Below are 21,629 nucleotides of genomic sequence, written 5' to 3'. Positions count from 1 at the left end.
GAAACTTTGTAACTTCAGAAAACATGCCAACGTAGGTGACATTTCCAATCCAGATGCTCCATTCTCTAACTCATTCTCAAATGTTGGTACTACTCAAACTACCTACAATTCAACAGAATCACAAATAGCCTGGAGTCATAAATCATGGAAGGTAGTTTTGGTAAGAAACAGTCCTTCAGCTTGGCAATCTGTGAATGGATACATACACAACAAAGAAACATCATTTAAAATGGGTACCTACGTTCTTTCCGGTGCTCAACTAAACCTACAGCCTGCTTTGCTGAGCACTTTGCAAACCAGTTGTCCCCCAGTAAAACAGTGACTTCATTAGTATGGACAAGTTTTCCTGGCATGAAGGCAAAAGGGCCAAATGGTACCTATTGTTTAAAAAAAAGAAAAAAGGGAAAAAACGTAAAACACTGAAAAATACATTTTATAAAACACTTTGCATTAAAAGCCTTACATTAACACTGAATTTTTTTATTTATACATTGGTAAAAATAAAATGCCAGCTTCACAGAAATTTAACATTATATTAAAATTTTACTTGGAAAATCAACAGAAAATTGCTTTATGTTCATAAATCAATGTTAAAACAGGAAAATAAATCCACACCATATTTACATACAGCTCTTAAAGAAAGTAGTACGTCTCGGCATGTTTATACTTTTCATTCACTTGCAAATCTAAATGAAAGCAACCAGTAGTGAAACACTGTCAATGCAAAATACTTTTGATAAAGAAAACTAAAAATTATTTTCAATAAAACAGCCATTTTTGCAAAGCAGGAATTAGTAAACAAACAGCTTTAATGGATCTACCTAGCTATATATACAAAATACTTGAACTAGTATAAAAGAACAAAGTCTTCATAAGAAAGAATATTCATGCAATGAAAGGTTCTAACCCAGGGCTCATGAACAGATCACTATGTCAATGTGAAGATCATTAAAACAAAAATTAGCAGCACGTTTTTATATAAAAATCAATGTCCTAAGGTTTAATTCTGTGAATTACAAAACATTATGGCCTATTCCTGCTCTGGCTAACAAGAAATGACTAAGTGCCATATTTCTATCATAATTACATTTTTTATATAGTAAGTTTCCATTCGAAATATGTCCAATTTTGTGCTAATATTTATGTCATTTATGTCACCATATATATTCTGGGAAAAAAAGGTAAATACCAGCGATCACTACAATTACTGTGTTCTTATAAAGTAAAACAAAACAAACCTTCCTTGCTACGTAGTTACCTCATACACAGCCATCAGCTTGACATTCTGTGAACGAACACAGTTAATACGTTTACAAGAAACAACTATTACTTTAAAAGAAACACACCAAACATACCATTATATTATAAGACAATTTATCAGGCAAGGTGCTGAGTCTTTCTCGAAGGGCATTATAGTCATTATCTACTTTCTTCCTGTTGACAAAAAAAACACCAAATATACAAATTATTAATGATATTTCTTTTCCTTTTTTTTTCTTTTTTTTTAATTGTTTTTTTGAGACAGAGTGTTGCTCTGTCGCCCAGGCTAAAGTGCAGTGGCGTGATCTCGGCTCACTGCACCCTCCGCCTCCCAGGTTCAAGCAATTCTCCTGCCTCAGCCTCCTGAGTAGCTGGGATTACAGGTGTGCGCCACCATGCACAGCTAGTTTTTGTATTTTCAGTAGAGACGGGGTTTCACCATGTTGGTCAGGCTGGTCTTGAACTCCTGACCTCATGATCCGCCCACCTCAGCCTCCCAAAGTGCTGGGGTTACAGGCGTGAGCCACCACACCAGCCTCACTCAAAAGCTTTATTAAAGCTGTTCTTTTGATCAGGTGTGGTGGCTCACGCCTGTAACCCCAGCACTTTGGGAGGCCCAGTAGGCCAGGTATCATAAAACAAGCTAATCAAAAACCTAATTTTAGCAAATTAAAGATTAATGTGGTTTTTAGTTTTAAAATCCTGTTTTTATAAAGTTTAGCAATGGCATTATTCTACCATACATTTATTGAAGAATTAAGACTCTTCAGGGACTTCGGCATTTAGAAGCAGAATACTCAAATTTTGAGAATTACTGTTTTTTAAGATACAAGACTCTGGACTAAATAAAATGCGAAAATTAAGGGAGACAGTAAAAGAAGGCCTGATGTTTGGAGAGAAGAAAGGACTCAAGATGAAGACAGAAGAAATTATTTATTTTAAGACAGTCTCTCTCTGTTGCCCAGGCTGGAGTGCAGTGGCACAATCTCAGCTCACTGCAACCTCCACCTCCTGGGTTCAAGTAATTACCCTGCCTTGGCCTCCCTAGTAACTGAGACTACAGGCACATGCCACCAAGCCCAGCTACTTTTTGTATTTTCCATAGAGATTAGGTTTCTTCGCCATGTTGGCCAGGCTGGTCTCGAACTCCTGGCTTCAAGCGATCCCCCCTGCCGCAGCCTCCCAAAGGTGCTGGGATTACAGGCGTGAGCCAACACACCCGGCCGAAAGAAGAGATTTAATAAAGCTTTTGAGTGAATAGATACTGGCTGTGAAGTTGAAATCATGAACATGAAATTTGATCAGATGCTTTAGTCCTCATCAGAAAACTTTAGACTGAAAAATGTGTCATCAGCTCTTCAATTATTCATAATAATGTGATTAAGGTAAGAGAGAATCAACTGGGGGTAGAAGAAATTAAGTAGAGATAACACAAAAGGCATTTCAATGTGGCTTAGGAGTCTGTTTCTTGCTATATCAAACAGAGCTACCAAGTAAGTAATTTCAAACAACCAAAAGGTGTAAGTAACTCTGTAGTGGCAGAGATGATCGTATTTCCATGCTCTGGGCCTTACTCAGCTCTTAACACCTGCTGGAAATGAACAGCCCTTCTTTTTGAGTAATACCAGGCAGCAGCCTATGCCAAGATGCCCGTTTTCAAACTTTCGCTGGAGATTGGGTTTCCTGCTAAAATACAGGCTGCAAGCAAAACTACAGCGCTGAATTTTTTTGAAGCAGAAGGATGTTGTCAGTTTTTAAAAATAACAGAAACAAAACTCACCAACTCAGCAAGCAATTTAAAAGAACATGTAGACATTGTCAAACTGAAATCAGGATAAACTGCAATGTAGGTAACAACTCTCCAGATAATATAAATGACTGCGCTATACACATCACAGAATTGGTTTCAGCTTACTGCTTAGTTCCCTGAAGCAACAGTAGCATAATTAATAAAAAAATTATCTCAGCCTTAAGATCTTAAGAAATTTCACATATATATTATTTGACATATCCTATAATAAATGTCACTTATCAATATTTTTCTCTTACAGAAGACAAAGTAGAAGGAAGATGGAAAAACCACATAGCAAAAAGCCAGATCTCCTCTATCAAGATGAGGTAAGCAATGAGTTTGACCTAGCTAGGTCTTCTGACCTGCATTCCTTCACGAAAGCTTTCTTGTTTTCTAGTGCGCAACTGCTTTTTATAAACTTTCCCCAAAAAAATCCTTTTCTATAAATAAATATAAAACATGTTTTATTCTTTTGTTTAAGGCAAAAATCCTCCTCCTGGAAAATTTTTATATGGAAAAAATGGCAAACAACTTCATGCACAAGGCTATGTACCAGAAAGAAGATGGCTTTGAAGTCAGACCAGAGAGTGAATCCCAACCTCTACATGCAATTCACACAAATTCACCTTAGTCTTTGTATCGTCAAATGGCAAAACTGGACTAATACTTATCTCACAGGTTCAACAGAATTAAATATAAAAGGTCTAACACGCTGCCCAGCGTGGAACATCTACTATGTTGGTTCCAAAACTCAAAACTCATTTTTTTCCATGAAGCATCAAAAACACCAATTCCAAAACTTTCAAGAAAGACTATTACCCACAAGATTTCACCAACCAATTGATACAAATAGCGTAACTTGCTGAAAGACAGTACAGCTGAACGTAACCATTCAGGGGCTCTGGAAACAGGACTGGTGTGAGCAGTCAACGGGAGAATGTCTCCATAGGACTGACTAGCATAGTGCCTAGACAGTCAACACTCACTATTAATAACACAACACTAACAGCTTATTTACGTTTCAGATAAGTAATTCTGCAAATGCTCAAGGACTATATACACCAGCCTAGATATCTAAATGTTTCTATGAATATTAAGAAGCTACTATTAAAGTTATCATTCAATAGGCCTTATTTTGGTAACAATGCGTAGGAGAAAAAAAAGAAAAAAAACTTCCTCACAAAACATCTCTTTTGTACATTAAAAGAACAGTAGGTTCAACAACAGGTAATACCAGAGATCAATGTCAGTATTTCAAGTCAAACATATTCAGTTTTCAATTTATTAATAATTCTCTCTAGCACAAAAATGTGGACATACTGGAGAGCAGTTTAAGATTAGAGTTGCTATTTATAAATTTTGAATAGTTTTCTAAAAATATAAAGTAGATCACTTAAAATGCAGCCCATGCAGAAATCCTTTATGAAGGGAGGCCAGGAGGAGTCAAGCAGTGTCTCTGGAAGAAACTACAGCTTGAGGAACAACCCTCTCTCTCTAAAGGCTACATTCGTGGAAACGTTGGGGACCAAACGCTTAGTCAAACAGCGATCTCCAAATAGTCTCTCTATTATTTCAGGCTTAAATAATCCTGTTAAAGATCACAAAGCCTAGGCAACAGAAAATACGAAAGTTATGCTAAGAACTAATGCATTACTGAGGTAAGTCTAGGGTCTTTATTCATAACAAAATTTGATCAGTTTTTTTTTCTATTTTAATAATTAGAAACAAGTAATTAATTTTTGGACACAGGAGTCATATTACAGTAACCAAAAATGGTAATTGCTTAAAATAATTTTCTTCACAGGAAAACAAAACCCAGATAGAGTTAAGAAACACCTCTCCAGCCTACTTAAAATAGCTAGACCTGCTTCTTTGGCTTCAACATAATGGATCCTTATAGATTAGGTTCCACCTTCAACTCTTAATTTTAAATTTTTTTCCAATATCCTCATGCAACATTCCTTATAGAAAACAAGAACTAAAGCATAGGTATAAGGCATCTAAGAAACTTTAACCACCTTCTTCTGAATCTTGCTAATCATGTGTAATACGCCTTTTGAGAGTACCTTTTGTTTTAAGGAAATTTAAAAAAAAAAAAAGGGCAGTAGGGATGAAGACCATTAACACAACCACAAGTTAGCCTTACCCTCAAAGGATTAAGATCAAGACAGACCCCATGGGAAACAGCTCATTTTCATAAAATTGTAGAAAGTAAGAGAGAAATCAAGTTAAATGAGGTATATGCTCAAGTATTTAGGGGTGAAATACACAGATGTCCACAACTTACTTTGAAATTCATCAGAAAAAAAATGGATTAACGGATTAGGGTACAGACAGACAGGTGATCAAGATGCACTCTTTCGTATGTTTGAAATTTGTCATAATAGAATTTTTTAAAGGGACGAGGAAATACGAAAGGGATCAACATTTTTAATCCTCTTAAAAGTGACTGACAAAAATAACACTCTATGAAAAAAAAAAAAGTCTACATCCTTTGAGGCCAGGGATAAAGACTCCAACCTTTAAATAATCAAAAAGGGAGATAAAACTTACATCAGGTTGAAACAATAAGACTTTGCTAATTTTACTTTAAAGTAGGAAGTTAAAATAGACAGCAAATACTAACATTGAACCAGTTTATTTTTAGAAAAAGAAAAAAAACTTCTATCATTCCCTTTTCCTTTAACTAACATCCTAAGCAGACAAGCAGAAAATACTGTGAGATGCCTAAAAGGGGAAAAAAGGAAAAAAATTATATATAAGTATTAACATCTGAGTTAATCTGGGACAGAGTTACATTTTTATTTTTTAATTTAGGAAATGATAAAACCCAAAGATTCTGGAATATATACAAGTAAATATATAACCTTCTTTAGAAATAATTTTTAGTCTATTATACCCACCCTACAACTTCCCATTAAGCATCCAAAAAAGCTTTGTTTCAACTGAATCCACCATTTATTGAGCAGCTCCTCTACAACAAGCCTATGGCATATGCTGCAGGGATCATCACTCACACATAGCATGCCTTTCTGATTGTTTTGCAATGCATCTTTGTCAAAGATCCACTAGCTTGAAGGATGCCTGGCTTTTCACCTCTAAAATCAAGAAAAGAGAGGATATTAAGTTTGGGCATAGATTCTATAGAGGTAAAGAGATGTCCTCCAGTTACTAAAGCAAGAAATAATGATTTTTTTTCAAAGTATCCTTTTAAACAATCTAAACAAATTGATAAAGTTACATTTTATTAAAAAATTATTGAAAAAGGGATCTATATTGTTATGCTTTGTGCAATTTGGTGGGAAAAGGAACACTCCTCATGGAAAATTTAAATGTACCTGAATTAAATCAATAGCATTAGACTTTTTTTCTAAATGGTCATGGCAAAATACTTAGTAATTTCAGTTGATGTAAGTAACTGAAATGTACCACAAAATTCAGGCAGAATGGTGGTATATTCCTTTTTTATAACTCTATTATACCAAGGAATTTATGTCATCAGAAGATGCTGATGAAATAATCTATGTTCTTTATATCTTATGAGTCCACCAGAAAACTTTACTATTAGACACAGATACCAAGATTAACCCACATATAAAAACGTAATTTTTCAAGTCAATGAAACAAATTTATCTTTTTCAAGTCAATGAAACAAAACTATCTAAAGAGAGATGCAGCTAACATTCTACTAGATTTCTTCAATTTAACTTTTCAACAATGAGAAAACAGAGTACAATGGATAACATAGTAAGCCTGGACAGAAAAATCTGTTCTACTGTTCTCTCTACAACAACCATACACATGTGTTTGAAGATTTGTCAGTTACCATAGGTGCCTGTGTCTTCATTTATTACTAATCTTTTGCTCTAAGAAAATGAGAGATGAATTCAAAGTAAAATATCTTAAAAATTAAGTAAAAACACATTCATCTAAGTTTGAAAGAAATATCCTAAAATGCCTAATTTTTACTGATGAGTTTATAGGTAATTTTTGTTCTTTTTATTTTCCAAATTTTCTATAACTAATATAAGTTCCTATTACAAATCAAAGGGAGGGATCTTTTAGAAAAGGTGTGATGAGTTTGTAGCTGACTTAAGCTTTGAAAGTTTGTGCAAATTTCTGATTAAATCTTACCATAATTCATAGGTTTTGCTACTTTACACTTTCTATATTTTCTTTCTAAAGCATATTTTAGAAAAAAGTAATTTTGTGGGTTTTCTTAATTACAGTAGCAATTTAAAAACTCTTTTAGGTCACTGATCCCTATGAGAAACTAGAAAAACTCTAGACTCTTCCCTGAGAGAAAGGACTCACATTTTACATATAGTTTCAGCAGAGGCCCAATCATACATCCCACCGGGTTAAAGTTTCTCAAGAGGTTTTACAACAGTGAAAACTGGCAATCCTGGTTTTGATCCTACCAAATACTTAAAAATTCTCAAAATTACCAATTGACTTAAAAGCAAAACATGAAAACCCTCACCAATTTGGTCATGAGTTCAATATGAATTAGTAAAAAGTAAATTATAGGCATGCCTCAATTTTTACAGCCTGTATTTCTCCCGAGTCTTACACCGATACCCACTCCAATCTATCTTTGGTATAGTGGAATCTGGACTTATATTTCTCAAAATAAGAACAAGCACTCAGGATTATCACCGAGTGATGTGCCTCTCAGACAAGCACTGTGGTTGTTGAAATATTTACATCTTCATCCTCAAACAGGACTCTGTGCTTAAAGAGTTTTACTGGATGTTACTCTTCATTAAAAAAAAGGAAAATGAAAACAAGTAAAAGTACAAAGAAGTACAGTTTTCAAACCTCATACAGCGGAGACAAAGATAAAAAATTATGAGGCACGCCCAAAGCAGTAAGCCCTAAGCCCTTTGCCTCAGTCAGATACTCCCTGGACTTAAGCTGGTCATGGGAAACTGAACCAAATCATAATGACACTGGAAACACATCATCATCAAAGACTACTCTAGGTGATGGGTTGTGATTAGGGCTTTTTTAAAATAATAGTTTAAAACTCTTCAGGGGAATCTTTCAACTCTCCTATAACATGTAAGTTTTCCTTTCATTTTCAGAAGTGCGTTAAATATCAAACTAGTTAGTTGCTTCCAAAAACATGACATAAAAGCTTGAGGACTCCTATAAGTAATAAATTCTAATCACAAGTTAAAAATCATTTAACTCTTTAAAAAGAGAAAGAAAAGAAAAAAGCATTTACAGTTTGACCTTAGTCACATAAATACACATACAGAATTAAGAAGCTAGAGGGAATAAAAGGGAATGTTTTAAAAACAGGGAGAGAATTCATTTCTCTTTACAATTATGAGTAAATTTATCTTTATTCCTTTCTTATTTCAACCTTTCCATAACTAAGCATGCATTCATTTTATATTCAGAATAAAAATTTAAAAACCTAATTCAAATTAAAAAAAAATTCTTTAAACATTCAACTTTAATCTTTTTTTTTTTTTTTGCCTCTTAATTTCTTTGAAACATTACACACAAGAGTTCCAAACTTACTTAATCAGTAGCCTATGTACTAACTCACACCATTTTTTTAAACTGTGCAGAAACTTAAAGAATGACAAAAAGATTTGACATATATGATTCTTCCCTCTTATCCCTAAGACTTTCATAAACAACTGCAGAAACTCCAACAACAAAAACATGTAAAACTTCCAGAAAGTTTGCAAGTTGCTCTCTGCTCCACTCAAGAGGAGGAAAAAAAAGGGGAAAAAAAAAAAAAAAAAAAAAAAAAAACACATAAAGAAAAAGCCCCAACAGAAGGCCCTCTACAGAACAGTGACTGAAAACTTTGTAGTCAGTAAAATACAGACTCTGAAAAACAGTTTACAAATCTACCTAACACTGTAGAACAAAGTCATCAGCTTTTACAAGTTTTAAAGGTATGCAGATCAATATTTCAAATATTATACATAATAAAATAAATGTTATATAGCCATGTGAAGGCAACTCAAGAAAACAGTTTCAGGTATATTAAATATACTGTAAACCATGGCATTGTTACAATGAAATCAGTGCTTCTGTGCACAAGGAAAGCCTCAAAAACATGAGACATATAGACAACTATACAATGTGTGCATAAAACAGGTATCTCCATCCCGATTGACTGATAGGAAAGAATAACTCCAACAGAAAAAAAAAGAGAGAAAATCAAATCTTCACCTGAGATTTTTACCTATACAGGTATGCTTTCTTGGTTATTTCCTACTATATGCTTTGACTATAAATTCTAATAGAAACTAGTTACTCTTTTCCTCTGAACAATTTTTCTTGTCCAGTTTCCTGTGAAAGATAAAAAATTTCAAGTATTTGCTTTAGACTCTCTCGAAACTCACATGCCGAAGTGTTTTGGAACTTTTATGTCTAAATTTAAAGTATTCTTTCCAAAATTAAACACCTGAACAAAGTATCTTCTTCTATATTTAAGTCTGCTTCATGTAATTTCAAAGATACCTTTACCAAAAATCCTTTTAAGATAAAGGAAGCAAGGCAATAAATTTTTTACAACTCACATGCATACGATTTACAATTGTAAGTAATGCCTAACATAAAGATGATCTGCCAGGCATCATATGTACTATTTCATTTCATTCTCACCAGTCAACATAAAGGACAGAGACTTCCTTTTTGTGTGTGCAGGACTTATTCAGTAAAGTCACTGCAGTGCATTAAAAATGACCATTAATTCTTTTTCACGCCTCCTCTCAACGGGTGGGTGTTATCTTCCCACCTTGTGAATCTGGCTGGCTTTGTGAGTTCCTTTGACCAACGTAGCTTTGCAGCTTCCATTCTTGCTGCTCTGAGATGCCCACAGAAAGTAAGCTGGATAAAAGAGCACATGGAGGCAAAGGCTCAACTAACCACCAGACTTGAAGGTGAGCCATTCTGGACAATACAGCTGACCGGCCACCAACCGGCTGCAACCAAAGCAGTGAGTCCAGACAAGACAAGCAGAAGAACCACCCAGGCGAGGCCAGCTTAATACGCACACCCACTGAATCATGTGCAAGTAAATGGTGGTTGTTTCAAGCCTCTAAGTTCTGGAGTAATTTTACTAAGGAGCAATAAAATAACAGATATATGATCTTAGCAAGGATATATTTTGAGTTACAGAGTTGTACTCTGGGTGATGTAGCAATTATTTATTAAAAAAACAATAGTTCCAGGTCTCATTTAGTAATCCTAAAAGTTAAACGTTTGACACACAGTGAAATCTATGGAATGAGGTAAAGAGGAACAGTTAGTTAATGATATAGGGTAAATATAATATTAAATGAACAGGTACAATCTGATTTCATTTTTGTCCAAAAGGATGGGAGCCATATATAAACATGTAGGTGAATACACACACACAACACACACACATACATACACAAAACACTTATGTTATGCAAACCATTTCTGAAAAGATTTATGAGAAATTGGTAAAAAAAAAAAAAAAAAAAAAAAAAAAAGCTTGCTTCCAGAAAATAGAACTGAGGGGTCGGGTGCGGTGGCTCACGTCTGTAATCCCAGCACTTTAGGAGGCCGAGGCGGGTGCACCACCTGAGCTCAGGAGTTCAAGACCAGCGTGGGCAACACGGTGAAACCCCCGTCTCTACTAAAATACTAAAAAAATTAGCCGGGCATGGTGGCATGCACCTATAATCTCAGCTACTTGGGAGGCTGAGGCAGGAGAATAGCTTGAACCTGGGAGGCAGAGGTTGCAGTGAGTCGAAACTATGCCACTGCACTCCAGCCTGGATGACAGAGTGAGACTCCATCTCAAAAAAATAAAAAGAAAACAGAACTAAGAATTAGGGAGGAACCTATACATCATTTACATCCTTTCATACCTCCTAAATTTTGAAACATGTAAATGTATTGCCTAACTAAAAATTTTTTATTTAAATCCTAAAAAGTTAATATCTACTCTTTCTCAACACTTAAAGACATATGCTGAAATATTTCCAGATAGAGTATGACTTAGATTCATTTCAAAATTGGAGGTGGGATAGTCAAAATGGTTTTTATTAAAATGTCAAAAAATAACAGATGTTGGCAGGAATGCAGAGAAAAGGGAATGCTTTTACATTGTTGGTGGGAATGTGCAGCCACTGTGGACAGCAGTTTGGAGATTTCTCAAAGAACTAAACTGAACAACCATTCAACCCAGCAATCCCATTACAGAATATAGACCACCTTAAAAAAAACCATTCAGCCAAAAAGATACATGCACCTGTATGTTCACTACCGCACTGTTCACAATAGCAAAGACATGGAAGTCCCCATCAACAGTGAGCTGGATAATAAAAATGTGATACATATATACTATGGACTACTACATACCCATAAAAAAGAAATATTTGCAGTAACATGGATGTAGCAGGAGGCCACTATCCTAAGCAAACTAATGCAGAAACAGAAAACCAAATACTGTATATTCTCACTTATAAGTGGGAGCTAACCACTGGGGACAGATGGACATAAAGATGGGAACAATAAACACTGGGGAATACAGGAGTGGTGAGGAAAGGCAGGGGCAAGGGCTGAATAACTGCCTACTGGGTACCATGCTCACTATCTGGGTCATGGGTTCAATTGTACCTCAAACCTCAGCATCATGCAATGCACCTTTGCAACAAACCTCTACACGTACCTCCCAAATCTAAAATAAAAGTTTAAAAAAAAATTGGAGGTAGGAGTAGATGGCAAGATAAGATGTTGCAATGAAACAGTTTAGAGAGAATCATGAGTTGATGATTATCAAAGCTGACTGATGAGTACATGAGGATTCACTATACTACCTATCACCTCTTATTTGAAATTCTTCCTAACAAAAAGTGATTTAAAAATATTAATGTAAAGCTATAACAATAAATCACAGAAACCCAACTCTCCATCATGACAAAAAACAGAATGAACACTAAATATTCACGAATATTTACAAAGCACTGGCTTTTTATTTGTCTGACAATTAAAATTTTCAAAAGAGGTAATGAGTTCCTATTAATACTTACTGAGTGCCGGGCAGGGTGTTCTATAGACATGATCTCATTTGATCTTCACTACAACCCTGTGAGTTAAGTAGTATCATCATCACTTTACAAGAAAAAACTGAGACTCTTAGCATAATTGTTCAAGGTCAAAACGCTAGCAAATGACAGGATTCAAATATAGGTCTGTGACTCCAAATGCCATGCTCTTTAAGGAAGAATTAAAAAGAAAATTACAAATAATCCACAAACAAAATAATCAGCCACTAGTGGACCAAACACTGGGAAGTATCCTCATACTTTAATGAGATGACAGTGTGTGGATTTCAAAATACCTTATTTCCTGAGTTAGGTAAAAGGGATTATAAAGAAAAAAATTTGATTAAAAAACATTTTTTAAATCCTCACTAAACTGAAAACCATTATTATTAGCTCTAAAATAATGTTGTACAAATTCTCATCCATTAGGCTTGAATCTTTCCTTATTATCTGTTATTAATTAAACAAATATAAATGTCTTAGTTTACCAAAGTTCTAGGATTTAGTTAATTTTCTCAAAGATTTTTTGGGGTAGATTCTGTGGTCCCAGACCATTTTCACTCCTATCTTTCTCCAAATATTTTTACTCCCTGTCCTACATTTTTTTAAACAAAAACCAATTTAGATTATTTCTGAACCTAGAATACACATACTTGTTCCTTAAAGAATCCTTTAAAAAGTATACAAACAAGCATAAACATCACTAGCATGAGAATGCATTTTTCAAACCATGTATTTTGTTCTACTTTATTATATTGGTATGTACCCATAAAGAATAGGAGCTTAACAGAAATCACATTTTAGATAGGCTAATACCAAGGGTTAAATAAAAATTAAAGCAACATGCTTTTAAAAGTAGTGTATGAGACACCCTAAGAATGGCTCCAGCCTCTGAACTTCTGTACTTGCTTCATATCTCCAGAAATAGCACAAAATTGTTGTGATTTCCCTGTTTAATGTCCGACTGTGAATTCTTCTATGGCAGGGTCTTGCAATTCCAAACAGCAGCACAATACTGGCAAATGGTAGAAACTCAACCATTGTTTAAGGAATTAAGAGAATGCAAAAATGTCACAAGAATTCCACGACTCTCCCAAACAGCAATTTCCTGGCTTTCAGGGAAACAGAGACACTTTGGTTTCCATTTTTTAATATAATGAATTGATGAATTTACTGGCCATTCAGATTTGAGCAATATACCATATATAGATCCTATTAAAAGCGAACAGAAAAGTCTGTTTCCTGAACCAAACCAGAAATAATTCAGAGGAAAATGCAAATTTTAACTGGAAAAAAATAATTTTAATTTTTTAATTTATAAAGTACTATATTACTTCAAGATCCGTGTAGGCAAATATGCTAAGCTTCTACAGTTTAGAGGGTTTTAAAAAACTGAAAAGTGAAATTGAGGGTCACATGAACCTGCCATGAAGTAAATGTCACATTTCTGTCTCTGCTCACTAGACTTGTATACTACTAGAGTATCTGTAAACTAAAATGTTATATAGAAAATAACCACATTTCTTCATTTACTCAAACATTTATCAAGTGCCCATTTTATGCCGAACAGCAGGAGGGGCTGTGAATAAAAGGATGAAAACGTGCCCTTATCCTTAAAGAACTCTCTAATAAGAATCTTATAAAACAAACCAGAAGCAAGTTACCATTCACCCATTTATGTAAACTAGTGTCTATTCCCAGTGAATACCTTTCCAATTTCCTGAACTTCTTGCCAAAACCAATAGATAGAAGTCCACGTTAATAAAACTTCCCCTGGAAATTATTTGTAAAATGGGCCACTCTGACTAAATGTGCAGGTAAAAAAATTCTTTAGCCAAGGACTTGTATTTCAAGTTTTAACCTGAACTGAATGTATAATGAAAGGCAAATGGTCCATTATGGAAATGCTGACAGACTCACACCACCAGTGGAAGCAACTACAACGATGCATTTATTGAAAATTAATGAAGTCCTGAATTTTTATTTATAAAGTGGATATTATTAGTTTTAGATTTTCTGCAAGCCAATAGTCAAAATTTAATAAGATGATGTGTACAGATTGCACCAATTTTCACTCTTATCCACTGCCTGCAGCCTATGTGCATTTAAACCAAAAAACATTTGATATACACTAACTATAAATTATTTCCTTGGAGATCTCTCAGGCATGAAGAAAAAGCCTCTTAAAATAAATTTAAAATATTATATGCTTGATGGTGTATAACCGAAGGTTTAATCTCACCACTAAAGGGGCAGTTACCATGATTTTTGCAATAACCCTGCAGACAATAATCAAGACAGCTCCTGTTGTTCTCTCAGTAAAATCTTCGTAAGCACAGCATGGATATATTGTAATTTGATATCTGTAAGATCAACAGCTATACCTCATGACAACTCATAAGATTTTATTCACCATTAAATTGAGCATTTTCCTCAGAAGCCAAAGGAAAGTGTGTTATTTACCAAACATGGTCCGATTAACTATAGATTAGCACATTAAAATAGATATGCTTTCTCTCCAAAAAAATAAAAAAAAATAAAAAAAAAGTACAATGAAACAAGCTCTCAAAAGTAGAAAATTAGATTTTTTTTTCAAACTTTGGGAAAACATTTCTGTGCCCTATTTCCATCATTATTTTAAAGTAACTGATTCTCATTATTTTTCTACTAAAATATAAGAAATATCCTCAAAATAGAGCTCTCTATGTCACATTCAAAAATGTCTCAGTCTCCAATTCATAATGATATTAATATTATTCTAACTTAAAAAAAAACAAGACACTTAGAATAAATACAAGCGGTAACACAACATCAGGAAATCAGAAATATGTAATTCAGAAAAGGGTGAAAGACAATATGAATTAGTATCAAAGGCATTCAAAATGGAGATTACTAGAAGAATTAAATTACTAGTCATACATACAAACACACACAAACAGTAAACACATTATTTAAACACAAGTAGGTTACCCCACCAGTATTTCAGAAGTGTAATAAAACCATCTTTCACTCACCAATGCTGGATTCTCTCTTGGCAGTTAGTGACCACCTGTCATGAAAACAGATAACTACTCATGAAAAAACAGAGCTATGCACAGAGCTACAAAAATCAGTGTATCTGAAAACTAGAACAGTGGCTTTACAGATTTAATAGCATCTCAGTATACATTTTTATTTGTCAAATGCACAGAGATGTGAATGTTAGTTTTTAAGCAGCACACTTTATCATAACCCTCTAATGCAGGCTGATAACTGCAGAACAAATTACAGCTTTCTGATTCATACTGTGGTACAAAACCCGCTTCATAACTATTAGGTGACATATGATATAAGATAACTAGTATTTTGTACAATCTACAGACCTGTTTTCAATATTACATATTTTGTAGAATACGTAAATGTTATAAATAACAAGAAACCAATGTAACATCCACATTTTGTCAGTTAAAAAAAAAAAAGAAATGACAGTAGTGAAAATATTTTATTTTGTCAGTATATCTCCAAACATTTTCACCTGTAATTTTTATTCTGACGCATTAAAAAATGAATTCAGTGATATTTTTCTACTACATTTTCAAGAAGAAATACTTGGGATAAGGAGATGCTCTGAACAGCTCATTTGTTCCCCAGTGAATTATGATAAAGATTGTAAGCACTTCACAGCCAGTTTAAACTATGTTTATAATACTAAAACAATGAATTTAAGTACAAAAGTTATTTGTTTTCCTTGGAGATATGTCAGTAGATTCTCAAAATGCTCAGAAAATAAGAAGACTAGTCAATAAAGAAAAATGCAATTTTTAAAAAAACACTATTTTTGAATGACAATTTAAGAATTAACACTGTTTTCAAGGATTGCTAATTATCTACTTTTAAATTACCTATTAATAAAAATTTTAAACAGCAGTCTAGAATACCATATACCACTTTAGAGACAGAGAAGCTAGAGGATGAAAGCCAAAACGCTTAAGACTAGGCCATGACAAAAAGATAGCAGCATTATCTAGTTTGCAAAATGCTGCTCTAGTTCACTGCTCTAAATACCAATATTATCTCTTGTATATGCTCAATGTTTCACCACCCCCTCCCAGCAAAAAAAAAAAAAAAAAGATTTTTTTTTTAGACCTGTCACTAAATTCCTCTATTATAACATTTAATTCCTGAAATAAATGTCCTCTTTTGGGACATTTTAAATACTAAGACAGCAATCCTGTACCAAAATACATGCTATAATCAGAAACCCAACCATACTACACATTAACTCATCATCCATTTTAGAATGAAGATCTCTCAGTAAGTATCAATCACATAGCAACACTTAATAACAGTGGCAATATATAATAGAGTACTGACTTTACATCTGGAAGAGCCAAACTAAAACTACATCAATCCATTTCACTGTTTCTGATTTGGCAGTAATTACAAAATAGACAAATAGAATTAAATGTAAATTGAAAAAGGAAAAAAATGCTCATGAAATCCTTTTCATAAAGTTCCTATTTAACAACCCCATTAAAAGATGAGACCCAAAAACAGTCAGGATGTTTTCCAATCCCAATGCATGTGTTTCCAAGCATGAAGAGAGCCAAAAGCACAGAAAGCAAAGCCCTGCAAACCATAAGAGCAGAATGTTCATTAACCTCTACATGATAATCCTTTCGTAGCTGCATATTAACTAGTTACACATTCATAATCATTTACATTATTTAAAGGACCTTCGAGGAAATCTTCTAAGCTATATCCATTAGTGACGGTGTTAAAGGTTATAGAAGATAGTCTACCTAATGTTTCCAGGAAGCCTTTTTAATTAGTAAATATGTAAATTTGGCACATATGCTTTTTATGTTTAAGAAACAAGTCACTGGTAGAAAGGCATGTGTTCTTGCCATCACTCCCCATAGTCTACCCTCCACTTTGTTCCGGCCATACTTGCCCTGTTCCTTTTACTTCCTTTAAACAGTCTCCCTAGGAAGACAGACCAACACCAAAATCCATTTCACAACGTACAAGAGAAATTTTAACTGCCAAAATGCTGCCTTACATTTTAAAGTCTTTATTAGTTACATATAGTATTTAGAATATCAGACTTCAAATAAACACTATCCAAATGGAAACTAAAGAAGTGACATGTTGGAAATCAGAAACAAGGGGAAAGATGAAAGAGGTAGATATAAAAATATATAGACTAGCCTTCTGATGGCATGTTTAGGTTATCTTTGCTTATATAAAAGATTTATGGTCCACCTACTTGCAAAAAAGATTTTAGCCCAAGCAGTTTTATTATATTTAGAGGATTTTTTTGTTTGTTTGTTTCAGTTGTCTTCTATTTTACAGCAAGTTATTCAAAAGAAAAAAATTAGTAAATTTCGGCCGGGCGCGGTGGCTCACGCCTGTAATCCCAGCACTTTGGGAGGCCGAGGCGGGTAGATCACGAGGTCAGGAGATCGAGACCATCCTGGCTAACACAATGAAACCGCATCTCTACTAAAAATACAAAAAAAAATGGCCAGACGTGGTGGCAGGCCCCTATAGTCCCAGCTACTCAGGAGGCTGAGGCAGGAGAATGGCGTGAACCCAGGAGGCAGAGCTTGCAGTGAGCCGAGATCGCACCACTGCACTCCAGCCTGGGCGACAGAACGAGATTCCATCTCAAAAAAAAAAGAAAGAAAAAAATTAGTAAATTTCTACAACTCAGAAATTTTAGAAGGTGTTATAAAAACAAATATTTTCCCTCAAGTTAAATTATTCTAAATAATCTTATTTCTCCTGAAAGGGGACTCAGATTAATTACTTTACGTATTAAATTTTAAAAGTAACCATGAGACAGTGAGCCTTGTTCTACAAGAAACACTTGAAAACCACAGCAAAAGAAACAAAAACATTTCATTACTTTGTTATCCTCCACAAAAGTATGACCACAATGGAGGAACAATACTAGTTATTTTTTATTTTTTAAACCTGCCAAAACATGCCAATAGCGCCCCTAAAGAAAAAAAATCTTATTGTATTATTTTCATTTTTCTTAAAAATAGTTAATAGGCTTCAACTTTAAAATAACTGAACTAGTAAATTCTTTAATATAATGACCTCATTTACACTCAAGAATTTATAATAAAGTATGTACCTACATAGAAGTGCAGCAGTAAGTCCACAGCAAAGAAAAAGAACTATGAGCTGATTTATCACTATTTAGGAGACTTTACCAACAACCCAGTGGCTACAAAGTCATATGGTATTCATTCTTTGCAACGCAAAACTGTCTTTAACCTATGAGCAATAACAACAGGTCTACATTCCAACACTGCATGTTACAAAACAAACTGCAAAGATTTCGATGAAGGCAGTTTAAATCTTTATTTGGAGAGGAAATCTCTGTATTCAGAGATGAAGTAACTTACTTAATATTACACAACTGTCCAGTAACTGGTAAGAGATGAGATCAGTTTTAAAACCAAGTCTTTCTAACAGGGATTCTATCTAATCCTAAAGCGCATAGTCCCTATACTGGCCTGCTTCCAACCATCATGCGACTTACTAGATAACAGCAGAAAAACACTGGTTACAGCTGCAGTCTTAAAACACTGACTGCTATTGCTGTTTCTCCTCCACTAGTTAGTTCCTCAGTCCCACACTCACGAATAAGACCTTGCCAATCATGTCAGTAAAAGCAAATTCTGTAAGCTTAAGTTCACCAATTTACTAACATTATAATCCTTATTTCTTCCAATGCCTCCTACAGCTCCTGACCCTTTCTGATGAAACAAGTAAGTATAAACACCACATTTCCCAAGCATCATTTAATAGTATATCTGCTATGTTTAGGTGAAGGTGGAAGGGTAATGTGCTAGCCCCACAATTACTACCACACCTCATCGTATTTTTAAGACACTTATACATTAACAGGGTTAGACACCCAGAAGGACAATGATGGACAGCCCACCCAACAATATTTTTCTGTTCATTCGTGTCCAGCTAACATACACATACTTTTTGTTACCAAGGGTTAAAATAAAACATTTGATAACTTTTAAGGTCCACAAATTATATGGAAGACAGGAATAATAATTTCTTAGCTGTTGCTCCCCAGAAGCTGCTTTTTAAAAATTATTTTATAAAGGAGAGCAGTAACATGCAGTAAGATCTCCAGTACTTAAAATTTTTATTTGTGCTATTTATATTGGTGACAGACCACAAGAGGGCATAAACCTATGAGTTTCTAAGGCAAGTTAAATACAACGCCACATTAAAACTAGACTGGAACAGAAAGCCTAAAAGGTCAAGAGTACTTTCTCATCTTTGATACTTTCCTCAAAAATGCTTCACCTCTAAAACTTTTCTCACAATACTGCAATTTTAAATTCTTCCTGTATGGGTTAATGTATAATATAACAGTTTGGGAATTGTGCTAATCAGAGCTGTCTAAATTTATATAGTTTGCTTCTCTTGCTAGACTGTGACTTCAAGACAGATCTTACTATTTTGGTTTTAAAGCTGCTGAGTCAAAAAGAAAATAGTATCAGCGGGAGCTGAAGCCAATAGATACTTGACATACATGTTAGTGACAGTTACTTAAAAGCTGAAAATAATTTCTTAAAAGATAGATTTGTCAAGTAGATATATAAACATCATTACCAAAGTATACAAAAAGTGTACTTTCAACGAAACTTATAAAAATTACAAATCTTTTAAGTAAACCCCTTTGCAAAGAAGGGAGGAATTGACTACAGGTTCCTAACAGGAAAAAAGCAATAAGCACTGGGATAAAGTGCAATAAATTGAGTGTTACTGTATAAAAACCACCATAGGCCGGGCAGAGTGGCTCATGCCTGTAATCCCAGCACTTTGAGGCCAAGGCCGGTAGATCACATGATGCCAGGTGTTCAGACCAGCCTGGCCAACATGGTGAAACCCTGTCTCTACTAAAAATACAAAAATTAGCCAGGGCGTGGTGGTGCATGCTTGTAATCCCAGCTACTCTGGTAGCTTGAATTGCCTGAACCAGGGAGGTAGAGGTTACAGTGAGCCAAGATCACACCACTGCACTCCAGCCTAGGAGACAGAGGGAGACCCTGTCCCAAAAAATAAATAAATAAATAAATAAATAAATAAATAAATAAATAAATAAACCACCATAAAAGTAAAGAAAACCATTTCAATTTTAAACAAATTATGTTCTAAATATGCTGAAAAGCAAAACTCTAATGGAAGGTAAGTCCAATTATATGGAGCCACTTCTGAAAACACTTAAATGTTCTTATTTAATTTTTTTTTTTTTTTTTTTTTTTTTTTTTTTGTTTGAGACAGAGTCTCGCTCTGTCACCCAGGCTGGAGTGCAGTGGCACAATCTCGGCTCACTGCAAGCTCCGCCTTCCAGGTTCACGCCATTCTCCTGCCTCAGCCTCCCAAGTAGCTGGGACTACAGGCGCCCGCCACCAGGCCCGGGTAATTTTTTTGTGTATTTTTAGTAGAGACAGAGTTTCACGTGTTAGCCAGGATGGTCTCGATCTCCTGACCTTGTGATCTGCCCACCTCGGCCTCCCAAATTGCTGGGATTACAGGCATGAGCCACCGCACCCAGCCCTTATTTAAAATTTTAGCTAATATGGAATCAAAAGTCTCCTTAATCCTTTCCTTTACGTTTTAGCCAGATTCCTCCTACACAGGCTTCTAAGGCATTTTTTCCTGTATTTCAATCTAGTCTCGTTTTACACAAATATCGGACTATGTCTAACGTGTTCTGGCACTGTACATCTCACTCCCTTGTTGGCTTTACCTACAAACTAGGCTCTTTTTTACTTTCAACAATCCTTACTCACTAATCTTAAGTATTCTAACTATTACCGTTTCTCCTATTGGAAATATTTTAAGAGTGGTGACATATACATTCAGTAATATTTCTAAGAATGAAGACGTTTACATGTTTGGAGGGTTTTTGGGGTTACTTGAACTAGAGATCCAGGAATTCTAACTGTTCTGGCTGAAAGCTCCATGAGGTAGGGGCCGTTCTCCTTGATCCACCAGCACTCACCTGCCATAAATAAGCAACAAGTCCTCTTAAAGAAGCACAGGTCTACTATCAGCCAAAAACCGCAGGAGACGTTTTTCTGTTTAGAACCTTATATATTTTAGTCAAGTCATACAGTACATATATATATATCTCTCTCTCACAGATATATGTCCCTGTAGTAAACATAACATTTGCAATGAAACATATGAATATTCAAAATGTAATAAATGCCTCACCCATATCAGTTCCAGTTTTGTCAAAAATGAATATGCCATAAACTTAAGAATAATTGTGTTTTCAGTGCTTTTCAGGCTTCTGATTGCAGATAAGAAATTGTGACCTACATTTCTGAATCTGAAATACTGCCTGAATTGCACCTTGCATGCCCACTGTTTTACCAGAGATATCAATCATTTCTTCTCCATTCACATACCTTCCTCGTAGAAACCCTGCCCTTCTCCCATAAAGAAAAGAATCCCATTTCTCCATCTGTAGCCACAATGAAGGGAGAGGATAGATA

At 34.7% G+C, this 21,629-nt stretch overlaps 1 protein-coding gene across 4 annotated transcripts in view; it reads right to left on the bottom strand.

Moving 5' to 3' along the window:
• Positions 1 to 21,629, bottom strand: part of URI1 (URI1 prefoldin like chaperone) — a 73,798-nt gene that overhangs the window by 30,238 nt on the left and 21,931 nt on the right. The window contains exons 2-5 of one of the 4 annotated variants that reach the window (XM_065536290.2): positions 15,117 to 15,151; positions 12,088 to 12,143; positions 1,356 to 1,434; positions 242 to 377 (exon numbers count right to left, since the gene is read on the bottom strand). In XM_065536290.2, the coding sequence (XP_065392362.1) occupies positions 242 to 377; positions 1,356 to 1,358 (139 nt within the window). In that variant the 5' untranslated portion in view covers positions 1,359 to 1,434; positions 12,088 to 12,143; positions 15,117 to 15,151. Of the gene's footprint in view, positions 1 to 241; positions 378 to 1,355; positions 1,435 to 6,069; positions 8,825 to 12,087; positions 12,144 to 15,116; positions 15,152 to 21,629 lie in introns of those variants that run through there. The other 3 variants (XM_005588703.4, XM_015441495.4, XM_005588706.5) reach the window with 3 other exon arrangements.

The sequence above is a fragment of the Macaca fascicularis genome, chromosome 19 (genome assembly GCF_037993035.2).
Source record: "Macaca fascicularis isolate 582-1 chromosome 19, T2T-MFA8v1.1".
Taxonomy (NCBI): Eukaryota; Metazoa; Chordata; class Mammalia; order Primates; family Cercopithecidae; genus Macaca; species Macaca fascicularis.
Note: the sequence above shows the minus strand (reverse complement) of the source record. Positions and strands in the feature narration are given on the sequence as shown.